At 29.3% G+C, this 12,139-nt stretch overlaps 1 protein-coding gene across 1 annotated transcript in view; it reads right to left on the bottom strand.

Moving 5' to 3' along the window:
* LOC101897180 (G-protein coupled receptor Mth2) overlaps positions 1–11,085 on the bottom strand; it is a 64,492-nt gene extending 53,407 nt beyond the window's left edge. The window contains exons 1-2 of the mRNA XM_059120190.1: positions 10,684–11,085; positions 10,501–10,614 (exon numbers count right to left, since the gene is read on the bottom strand). Coding sequence (XP_058976173.1) covers positions 10,501–10,614; positions 10,684–10,995 — 426 coding nt within the window. The 5' untranslated portion in view covers positions 10,996–11,085. The remainder of the gene's footprint in view (positions 1–10,500; positions 10,615–10,683) is intronic.
* Between the last annotated feature and the right edge of the window lie 1,054 nt (positions 11,086–12,139).

Genomic DNA, 12,139 nt, shown 5'->3' with positions numbered 1-12,139 from the left:
TGTTATTTGTGATCACTTTTTTTACGTGTGAATTATTGGATATTTTAAAATGGTCATAACTCCTTAAATATTGAGTTTTCGGTATTAGGTATTATTTGTGATCACTTTTTAAGTGTGAAATAATGGGAATTTTAAAATGGCCATAACTCCTTAAATATTAAGTTTTCGGCGTTTTTTAGCTATTATTTGTGATCACTTTTTAAGTGTGAACTATTGGATATTTTAAAATGGCCATAACTCCTTAAATATTGAGTTTTCGGCGTTTTTAGCTATTATTATTTTTAAGTGTGAAATAATAGGAATTTCAAAATGGCCATAACTCCTTAAATATTGAGTTTTCGGCGTTTTTAGCTATTATTTGTGATCACTTTTTTAAGTGTGAATTATTGGATATTTTAAAATGGCCATAACTCCTTAAATATTGAGTTTTCGGCGTTTTTAGCTATTATTTGTGATCACTTTTTTAAGTGTGAAATAATAGTAATTTTAAAATGGCCATAACTCCTTAAATATTGAGTTTTCGGCGTTTTTAGCTATTATTTGTGATCACTTTTTTAAGTGTGAAATAATAGGAATTTCAAAATGGCCATAACTCCTTAAATATTGAGTTTTCGGCGTTTTTAGCTATTATTTGTGATCACTTTTTTAAGTGTGAAATAATGGGAATTTTAAAATGGCCATTACTCCTTAAATATTGAGTGTTCGCCGTTTTTAGCTATTATTTGTGATCACTTTTTTTAAGTGTGAACTATTGGATATTTTAAAATGGCCATAACTCCTTAAATATTGAGTTTTCGGCGTTTTTAGCTATTATTTGTGATCACTTTTTTAAGTGTGAACTATTGGATATTTTAAAATGGGCATAACTCCTTAAATATTGAGTTTTCGGCGTTTTTAGCTTTTATTTGTGATCACTTTTTTAAGTGTGAAATAATAGGAATTTTAAAATGGTCATAACTCCTTAAATATTGAGTTTTCGGCGTTTTTAGCTATTATTTGTGATCACTTTTTTAAGTGTGAAATAATGGGAATTTTAAAATGGCCATAACTCCTTAAATATTGAGTTTTCGGCGTTTTTAGCTATTATTTGTGATCACTTTTTTAAGTGTGAATTATTGGATATTTTAAAATGGCCATAACTCCTTAAATATTGAGTTTTCGGCGTTTTTAGCTATTATTTGTGATCACTTTTTTAAGTGTGAACTATTGGATATTTTAAAATGGCCATAACTCCTTAAATATTGAGTTTTCGGCGTTTTTAGCTATTATTTGTGATCACTTTTTTAAGTGTGAATTATTCGATATTTTAAAATGGCCATAACTCCTTAAATATTGAGTTTTCGGCATTTTTAGCTATTATTTTGATCACTTTTTTAAGTGTGAATTATTGGATATATTAAAATGGCCATAACTCCTTAAATATTGAGTTTTCGGCGTTTTTAGCTATTATTTGTGATCACTTTTTTAAACGTGAAATAATGGGAATTTTAAAATGGCCATAACTCCTTAAATATTGAGTTTTCGGCGTTTTTAGCTATTATTTGTGATCACTTTTTAAGTGTGAACTATTGGATATTTTAAAATGGCCATAACTCCTTAAATATTGAGTTTTCGGCGTTTTTTAGCTATTATTTGTGATCACTTTTTTAAGTGTGAATTATTGGATATTTTAAAATGGCCATAACTCCTTAAATATTGAGTTTTCGGCGCTTTTAGCTATTATTTGTGATCACTTTTTTAAGTGTGGATTATTGGATATTTTAAAATGGCCATAACTCCTTAAATATCGAGTTTTCGGCGTTTTTAGCTATATTTGTGATCACTTTTTAAGTGTGAATTATTGGATATTTTTAGCTATTATTTGCGATCACTTTCTTAAGTGTGAATTATTGGATATTTTAAAATGGCCATAACTCCTTAAATATTGAGTTTTCGGCGTTTTTAGCTATTATTGTGATCACTTTTGTAAGTGTGAAATAATAGTAATTTGAAAATGGCCATAACTCCTTAAATATTGAGTTTTCGGCGTTTTTAGCTATTATTTGTGATCACTTTTTTAAGTGTGAACTATTGGATATTTTAAAATGGCCATAACTCCTTAAATATTGAGTTTTCGGCGTTTTTAGCTATTATTTGTGATCACTTTTTTAAGTGTGAATTATTCGATATTTTAAAATGGCCATAACTCCTTAAATATTGAGTTTTCGGCATTTTTAGCTATTATTTTGATCACTTTTTTAAGTGTGAATTATTGGATATATTAAAATGGCCATAACTCCTTAAATATTGAGTTTTCGGCGTTTTTTAGCTATTATTTGTGATCACTTTTTTAAACGTGTAATAATGGGAATTTTAAAATGGCCATAACTCCTTAAATATTGAGTTTTCGGCGTTTTTAGCTATTATTTGTGATCACTTTTTAAGTGTGAACTATTGGATATTTTAAAATGGCCATAACTCCTTAAATATTGAGTTTTCGGCGTTTTTAGCTATTATTTGTGATCACTTTTTTAAGTGTGAATTATTGGATATTTTAAAATGGCCATAACTCCTTAAATATTGAGTTTTCGGCGCTTTTAGCTATTATTTGTGATCACTTTTTAAGTGTGGATTATTGGATATTTTAAAATGGCCATAACTCCTTAAATATCGAGTTTCGGCGTTTTTAGCTATTATTTGTGATCACTTTTTTAAGTGTGAATTATTGGATATTTTTAGCTATTATTTGCGATCACTTCTTAAGTGTGAATTATTGGATATTTTAAAATGGCCATAACTCCTTAAATATTGAGTTTTCGGCGTTTTTAGCTGTTATTTGTGATCACTTTTTTTACGTGTGAATTATTGGATATTTTAAAATGGTCATAACTCCTTAAATATTGAGTTTTCGGTATTAGGTATTATTTGTGATCACTTTTTTAAGTGTGAAATAATGGGAATTTTAAAATGGCCATAACTCCTTAATATTAAGTTTTCGGCGTTTTTAGCTATTATTTGTGATCACTTTTTAAGTGTGAACTATTGGATATTTAAAATGGCCATAACTCCTTAAATATTGAGTTTTCGGCGTTTTTAGCTATTATTTGTGATCACTTTTTTAAGTGTGAATTATTGGATATTTTAAATGGCCATAACTCCTTAAATATTGAGTTTTCGGCGCTTTTAGCTATTATTTGTGATCACTTTTTTAAGTGTGGATTATTGGATATTTTAAATGGCCATAACTCCTTAAATATCGAGTTTTCGGCGTTTTTAGCTATTATTTGTGATCACTTTTTTAAGTGTGAATTATTGGATATTTTTAGCTATTATTTGCGATCACTTTCTTAAGTGTGAATTATTGGATATTTTAAAATGGCCATAACTCCTTAAATATTGAGTTTTCGGCGTTTTTAGCTATTATTTGTGATCACTTTTGTAAGTGTGAAATAATAGTAATTTGAAAATGGCCATAACTCCTTAAATATTGAGTTTTCGGCGTTTTTTAGCTATTATTTGTGATCACTTTTTTAAGTGTGAAATAATGGGAATTTTAAAATGGCCATAACTCCTTAAATATTGAGTTTTCGGCGTTTTTAGCTATTATTTGTGATCACTTTTTTAAGTGTGAACTATTGGATATTTTAAAATGGCCATAACTCCTTAAATATTGAGTTTTCGGCGTTTTTAGCTATTATTTGTGATCACTTTTTAAGTGTGAATTATTGGATATATTAAAATGGCCATAACTCCTTAAATATTGAGTTTTCGGCGTTTTTAGCTATTATTTGTGATCACTTTTTTAAGTGTGAATTATTAGATATTTTAAAATGGCCATAACTCCTTAAATATTGAGTTTTCGGCATTTTTAGCTATTATTTTGATCACTTTTTTAAGTGTGAATTATTGGATATATTAAAATGGCCATAACTCCTTAAATATTGAGTTTTCGGCGTTTTTAGCTATTATTTGTGATCACTTTTTTAAACGTGAAATAATGGGAATTTTAAAATGGCCATAACTCCTTAAATATTGAGTTTTCGGCGTTTTTAGCTATTATTTGCGATCACTTTTTTATGTGTGAATTATTGGATATTTTAAAATGGCCATAACTCCTTAAATATTGAGTTGTCGGCGTTTTTAGCTGTTATTTGTGATCACTTTTTTTACGTGTGAATTATTGGATATTTTAAAATGGTCATAACTCCTTAAATATTGAGTTTTCGGTATTAGGTATTATTTGTGATCACTTTTTTAAGTGTGAAATAATGGGAATTTTAAAATGGCCATAACTCCTTAAATATTGAGTGTTCGGCGTTTTTAGCTATTATTTGTGATCACTTTTTTTAAGTGTGAACTATTGGATATTTTAAAATGGCCATAACTCCTTAAATATTGAGTTTTCGGCGTTTTTAGCTATTATTTGTGATCACTTTTTTAAGTGTGAACTATTGGATATTTTAAAATGGCCATAACTCCTTAAATATTGAGTTTTCGGCGTTTTTAGCTATTATTTGTGATCACTTTTTTAAGTGTGAACTATTGGATATTTTAAAATGGCCATAACACCTTAAATATTGAGTTTTCGGCGTTTTTAGCTTTTATTTGTGATCACTTTTTTAAGTGTGAAATAATAGGAATTTTAAAATGGTCATAACTCCTTAAATATTGAGTTTTCGGCGATTTTAGCTATTATTTGTGATCACTTTTTTAAGTGTGAAATAATGGGAATTTTAAAATGGCCATAACTCCTTAAATATTGAGTTTTCGGCGTTTTTAGCTATTATTTGTGATCACTTTTTTAAGTGTGAACTATTGGATATTTTAAAATGGCCATAACTCCTTAAATATTGAGTTTTCGGCGTTTTTAGCTATTATTTGTGATCACTTTTTTAAGTGTGAACTATTGGATATTTTAAAATGGTCATAACTCCTTAAATATTGAGTTTTCGGCGTTTTTAGCTATTATTTGTGATCACTTTTTTAAGTGTGAAATAATGGGAATTTTAAAATGGTCATAACTCCTTAAATATTGAGTTTTCGGCGATTTTAGCTATTATTTGTGATCACTTTTTTAAGTGTGAAATAATGGGAATTTTAAAATGGCCATAACTCCTTAAATATTGAGTTGTCGGCGTTTTTAGCTGTTATTTGTGATCACTTTTTTTACGTGTGAATTATTGGATATTTTAAAATGGTCATAACTCCTTAAATATTGAGTTTTCGGTATTAGGTATTATTTGTGATCACTTTTTTTAAGTGTGAACTATTGGATATTTTAAAATGGCCATAACTCCTTAAATATTGAGTTTTCGGCGTTTTTAGCTATTATTTGTGATCACTTTTTTAAGTGTGAACTATTGGATATTTTAAAATGGCCATAACTCCTTAAATATTGAGTTTTCGGCGTTTTTAGCTATTATTTGTGATCACTTTTTTAAGTGTGAAATAATGGGAATTTTAAAATGGCCATAACTCCTTAAATATTGAGTTTTCGGCGTTTTTTAGCTATTATTTGTGATCACTTTTTTTAAGTGTGAACTATTGGATATTTTAAAATGGCCATAACTCCTTAAATATTGAGTTTTCGGCGTTTTTAGCTATTATTTGTGATCACTTTTTTAAGTGTGAATTATTGGATATATTAAAATGGCCATATCTCCTTAAATATTGAGTTTTCGGCGTTTTTAGCTATTATTTGTGATCACTTTTTTAAACGTGAAATAATGGGAATTTTAAAATTGCCATAACTCCTTAAATATTGAGTTTTCGGCGTTTTTAGCTATTATTTGCGATCACTTTTTTATGTGTGAATTATTGGATATTTTAAAATGGCCATAACTCCTTAAATATTGAGTTGTCGGCGTTTTTAGCTGTTATTTGTGATCACTTTTTTTACGTGTGAATTATTGGATATTTTAAAATGGTCATAACTCCTTAAATATTGAGTTTTCGGTATTAGCTATTATTTGTGATCACTTTTTTAAACGTGAAATAATGGGAATTTTAAAATTGCCATAACTCCTTAAATATTGAGTTTTCGGCGTTTTTAGCTATTATTTGCGATCACTTTTTTATGTGTGAATTATTGGATATTTTAAAATGGCCATAACTCCTTAAATATTGAGTTGTCGGCGTTTTTAGCTGTTATTTGTGATCACTTTTTTTACGTGTGAATTATTGGATATTTTAAAATGGCCATAACTCCTTAAATATTGAGTTTTCGGCGTTTTTAGCTATTATTTGTGATCACTTTTTTTAAGTGTGAACTATTGGATATTTTAAAATGGCCATAACACCTTAAATATTGAGTTTTCGGCGTTTTTAGCTTTTATTTGTGATCACTTTTTTAAGTGTGAAATAATAGGAATTTTAAAATGGTCATAACTCCTTAAATATTGAGTTTTCGGCGATTTTAGCTATTATTTGTGATCACTTTTTAAGTGTGAAATAATGGGAATTTTAAAATGGCCATAACTCCTTAAATATTGAGTTTTCGGCGTTTTTAGCTATTATTTGTGATCACTTTTTTAAGTGTGAACTATTGGATATTTTAAAATGGCCATAACTCCTTAAATATTGAGTTTTCGGCGTTTTTAGCTATTATTTGTGATCACTTTTTTAAGTGTGAACTATTGGATATTTTAAAATGGCCATAACTCCTTAAATATGAGTTTTCGGCGTTTTTAGCTATTATTTGTGATCACTTTTTTAAGTGTGAATTATTAGATATTTTAAAATGGCCATAACTCCTTAAATATTGAGTTTTCGGCATTTTTAGCTATTATTTTGATCACTTTTTTAAGTGTGAATTATTGGATATATTAAAATGGCCATAACTCTTTAAATATTGAGTTTTCGGCGTTTTTAGCTATTATTTGTGATCACTTTTTTAAACGTGAAATAATGGGAATTTTAAAATGGCCATAACTCCTTAAATATTGAGTTTTCGGCGTTTTTTAGCTATTATTTGCGATCACTTTTTTATGTGTGAATTATTGGATATTTTAAAATGGCCATAACTCCTTAAATATTGAGTTTTCGGTATTAGGTATTATTTGTGATCACTTTTTTAAGTGTGAAATAATAGGAATTTAAAATGGCCATAACTCCTTAAATAATGAGTTTTCGGTGTGTTTAGCTATTATTTGTGAACACTTTTTTTAAGTATGAATTATTGGATATTTTAAAATGGCTATAACTCCTTAAATATTGAGTTTTCGGCGTTTTTAGCTATTATTTGTGATCACTTTTTTAAGTGTGAAATAATAGGAATTTTAAAATGGCCATAACTCCTTAGATATTGAGGTTTTCGGCGTTTTTAGCTATTATTTCTGATCACTTTTTTAAGTGTGAACTATTGGATATTTTAAAATGGTCATAACTCCTTAAATATTGAGTTTTCGGCGTTTTTAGCTATTATTTGTGATCACTTTTTTAAGTGTGAACTATTGGATATTTTAAAATGGCCATAACTCCTTAAATAATGAGTTTTCGGTGTGTTTAGCTATTATTTGTGAACACTTTTTTTAAGTGTGAATTATTGGATATTTTAAAATGGCCATAACTCCTTAAATATTGAGTTTTCGACGTTTTTAGCTATTATTTGTGATCACTTTTTTAAGTGTGAACTATTGGATATTTTAAAATGGCCACAACTCCTTAAATATTGAGTTTTCGGCGTTTTTAGCTATTATTTGTGATCACTTTTTTAAGTGTGAATTATTGGATATTTTAAAATGGCCATAACTCCTTAAATATTGAGTTTTCGGCGTTTTTAGCTATTATTTGTGATCACTTTTTTAAGTGTGAAATAATAGGAATTTTAAAATGGCCATAACTCCTTAGATATTTAGTTTTCGGCGTTTTTAGCTATTATTTCTGATCACTTTTTTAAGTGTGAACTATTGGATATTTTAAAATGGTCATAACTCGTTAAATATTGAGTTTTCGGCGTTTTTAGCTATTATTTGTGATCACTTTTTTAAGTGTGAACTATTGGATATTTTAAAATGGCCATAACTCCTTAAATAATGAGTTTTCGGTGTGTTTAGCTATTATTTGTGATCACTTTTTTAAGTGTGAAATAATAGGAATTTTAAAATGGCCATAACTCCTTAAATATTGAGTTTTCGGCGTTTTTAGCTATTATTTGTGATCACTTTTTTAAGTGTGAAATAATAGGAATTTTAAAATGACCATAACTCCTTAAATATTGAGTTTTCGGCGTTTTTAGCTATTATTTGTGATCACTTTTTTAAGTGTGAAATAATAGGAATTTTAAAATGGCCATAACTCCTTAAATTTTGAGTTTTCGGCATTTTTAGCTATTATTTGTGATCACTTTTTTAAGTGTGAACTATTGGATATTTTAAAATGGCCATAACTCCTTAGATATTGAGTTTTCGGCGTTTTTAGCTATTATTTCTGATCACTTTTTTAAGTGTGAACTATTGGATATTTTAAAATGGTCATAACTCCTTAATATTGAGTTTTCGGCGTTTTTAGCTATTATTTGTGATCACTTTTTTAAGTGTGAACTATTGGATATTTTAAAATGGCCATAACTCCTTAAATATTGAGTTTTCGGCGGTTTTAGCTATTATTTGTGATCACTTTTTTAAGTGTGAATTATTGGACATTTTAAAATGGCCATAACTCCTTAACTATTGAGTTTTCGGCGTTTTTAGCTATTATTTGTGATCACTTTTTTAAATGTGAACTATTGGATATTTTAAAATGGCCATAACTCCTTAAATATTGAGTTTTCGGCGTTTTTAGCTATTATTTGTGATCACTTTTTTAAGTGTGAAATAATAGGAATTTTAAAATGGCCATAACTCCTTAAATATTGAGTTTTCGGCGTTTTTAGCTATTATTTGTGATCACTTTGTGAATTATTTGTGATCAAGTGTGAATTATTGGGTATTTTAAAATGGCCATAACTCCTTTAATATTGAGTTTTCGGCGTTTTTAGCTATTATTTGTGATCCCTTTTTTAAGTTTGAACTATTGGATATTTTAAAATGGCCATAACTCCTTAAATATTGAGTTTTCGGCGTTTTTAGCTATTATTTGTGACCACTTGTGAATTAATAGGAATTTTAAAATGGCCATAACTCCTTAAATATTGAGTTTTCGGCGTTTTTAGCTATTATTTGTGATCACTTTTTTAAGTGTGAACTATTGGATATTTTAAAATGGCCATAACTCCTTAAATATTGAGTTTTCGGCGTTTTTAGCTATTATTTGTGATCACTTTTTAAATGTGAAATAATAGGAATTTTAAAATGGCCATAACTCCTTAAATATTGAGTTTTCGGCGTTTTTAGCTATTATTTGTGATCCCTTTTTTAAGTTTGAACTATTGGATATTTTAAAATGGCCATAACTCCTTAAATATTGAGTTTTCGGCGTTTTTAGCTATTATTTGTGATCACTTTTTTAAATGTGAAATAATAGGAATTTTAAATTGGCCATAAGTGTGAACTATTGGATATTTTAAAATGGCCATAACTCCTTAAATATTGAGTTTTCGGCGTTTTTAGCTATTATTTGTGATCACTTTTCTAAATGTGAAATAATAGGAATTTTAAAATGGCCATAACTCCTTAAATATTGAGTTTTCGGCGTTTTTAGCTATTATTTGTGATCACTTTTTTAAGTGTGAGTTATCGGATATTTTAAAATGGCCATAACTCCTTAAATATTGAGTTTTCGGCGTTTTCAGCTATTATTTATGATCAATGCAATGGCCACTGCAGGCTTTTTATACCCTCCACCATAGTATGGAGGGCATATTAAGTTTGTCATTCCGTTCGTAACACCTCGAACTATACATGTTATACCCCACAAAGTATATATTCTTGATCTGCATAAAATTCTATGTCTATTTAAGACCGACCGTCCGTCGGTCTGTCTGTCCGTTTGTCCGTCTGTAGAAATAACTCTAGCTTCCGAACGAATTGAAGTAGTTTGATAAAATTTTACTCAAATGCATATTATGTCTGCAGGACTTTTGATATTGAAAATGGTAGGTCCACGTTTTGATATGGCCTCCATATAATGGTACCTCTCCCTATTTTCGGCATTTTGGTGATTTAAGCGACAATATTCACCGGAATTGTTTCAAATTTGGTATTTGATGTTTGTAATAGGTACCACAGCCTATGCCTAAAAATTTCATATTCAGATTTTTTTTGAATATTTTGAAGTAACCAGGAACATTCTTCAACTGAAGCAGCTCCCATTGATAGTCTTAGACTTTGTTGTTAAGAATATCTCTTAAAATCTCAACGCAAGTCGAGAAAGGTACCATGAAATGCCACCATTCAATGTAAAGGTTTCAGTCGTATATTCCAAGTAAATCTTTTATAATTTTCCATTTCTAATGAATATTGCTTTTTTATTCTTTAAATTTAATTGTGCATTGACGTTTTTTCTATTTTTAAATAAATTTCTCTTTTGCGGTTGTCCATTGGAAATAAGCCAGCCCTGCATGTATCACAATTTTCAACTTACCTGTGCATTTAAAAGTTCCTCAGTTTTGTTACAATTTGTGACGACCGGCAATAGTACATATTCCTTACGTTCATCCACGTAGTAGGGTGTAAAACAAAAATTTCCGAAAACATACTGAAAAAAATTATATCAGCTATGAAAAATAGTAAAAAACAGAGAAGTTAAATTCCAACTCCAACTTACATCCAAACTTAAAATGTCATAATCGAAATTTGTATAATTTTTGGCCGATCTACAAGGTGTTCGCTCTTCAAAATCGAATTCGGTGAGCAAATTTACCGTTTTTAAGAACTTATGACCTAGCTCCAGTTGTTTATTCCAAGTCACATTCATATCCTTGGCGGAGACACATTGTTGCAATTTGAAGTTGTAGAGGAGATTTTTATCACAGCATAAATTCATGCAAAGCTTAAAACGATCTTGACATTTGAACTTTCCCTCCGCCGAGGTGACAACAAAAATACACACAAACACAAGCAAACAATTCAGTGACATATTATATTTATTATTTCATATGAAATTTTATTATTTTTTTCTCAAGCGATAGCTGATGCTGATAAGTCAATTGCAAGCGTTAGACTGGCTGGTGCAGCGGTCCATAAATTGAGTATTTATTTTCTTTTTTAATCTTGAACGTTTGAACTGCATATTAAGCGTATCATGAGCTTTGTAACACGAAGGTAAAATATAAATTCGCTTGGCCGAAAGTGGTGAACTGCCGAATTTGGTTTTCTCCGATGAGAAAACATTCGTTGTCCAGCAGTTTGTAAACAAACAAAATGATCGTTTTTACTTGCCAAAGAGGTCAGCTGAAAATGTGCACCTTCGGTTGGCCACCAGAACTCAAACGCTGGCCATGGTGATGGTGTGGGCCGTCATAACAGCCGATGGTCGCTCTCCGCTCGTATTAATGGACCGTGGCATCAGAATAAATGTCGAATATTATCGCGAAAATATTCTGAAGGGTGTATTAAAGCCTTGGCCACCCAAACATTTGGAAAAAAATGTAAAAATTTTGGCTCTTGACTTTGTTGCAGTTTTTTTTTATCTCACCTGTATAATGTGCATTGTGGTGTAGGGTATAAAACATTCGGCTCTACCCAGGTTTTGTACTTACATTACTTGTTTTCTTTGTTGTTGTAAAGGGAAATTTCTATTTAAAAATAAGTCATATCAACCTTATACAACAACAATAAAAATATTTTCTAAAATAGGTCCACGTTTGAGGTTAGTGTGGTCTTGGCATATAACAGCAATTTCATCGTCATGCGTTCACATAATTGTGGGCATAAGACTATGCTCACCTACTGCCGCAGGTCGACGCTCCCCAGGTGTGTCGCGAGACACTTCTCCAGAAATTTTTTTATAAATCGACCCTAAAAACAGGAGATGGTATTATATTATATTCTTTTAAAGTATAAAGTATGAAGTCTGTGGGTAACAATATATTATTTCGCAGTACATTTAGAATAGTTAAAATAATTTATATATATATATAGTTTTTTGTTTCAGTATGCTCTAAAAAATGTAGCTACGACATCTAAAGAAAAAATTCTGTAACTTAATAATTTATTTAAACATATATATCAAAAAAAAAAAAATCAAGCTACAATTATCTTCAAAATAATCGAAATACATT

Source organism: Musca domestica, unplaced genomic scaffold, assembly GCF_030504385.1.
Source record: "Musca domestica strain aabys unplaced genomic scaffold, Musca_domestica.polishedcontigs.V.1.1 1, whole genome shotgun sequence".
Classification (NCBI taxonomy): domain Eukaryota; kingdom Metazoa; phylum Arthropoda; class Insecta; order Diptera; family Muscidae; genus Musca; species Musca domestica.
The sequence above is the reverse complement of the archived record's forward strand: the minus strand, read 5'-3'. Positions and strand labels throughout refer to the sequence as shown.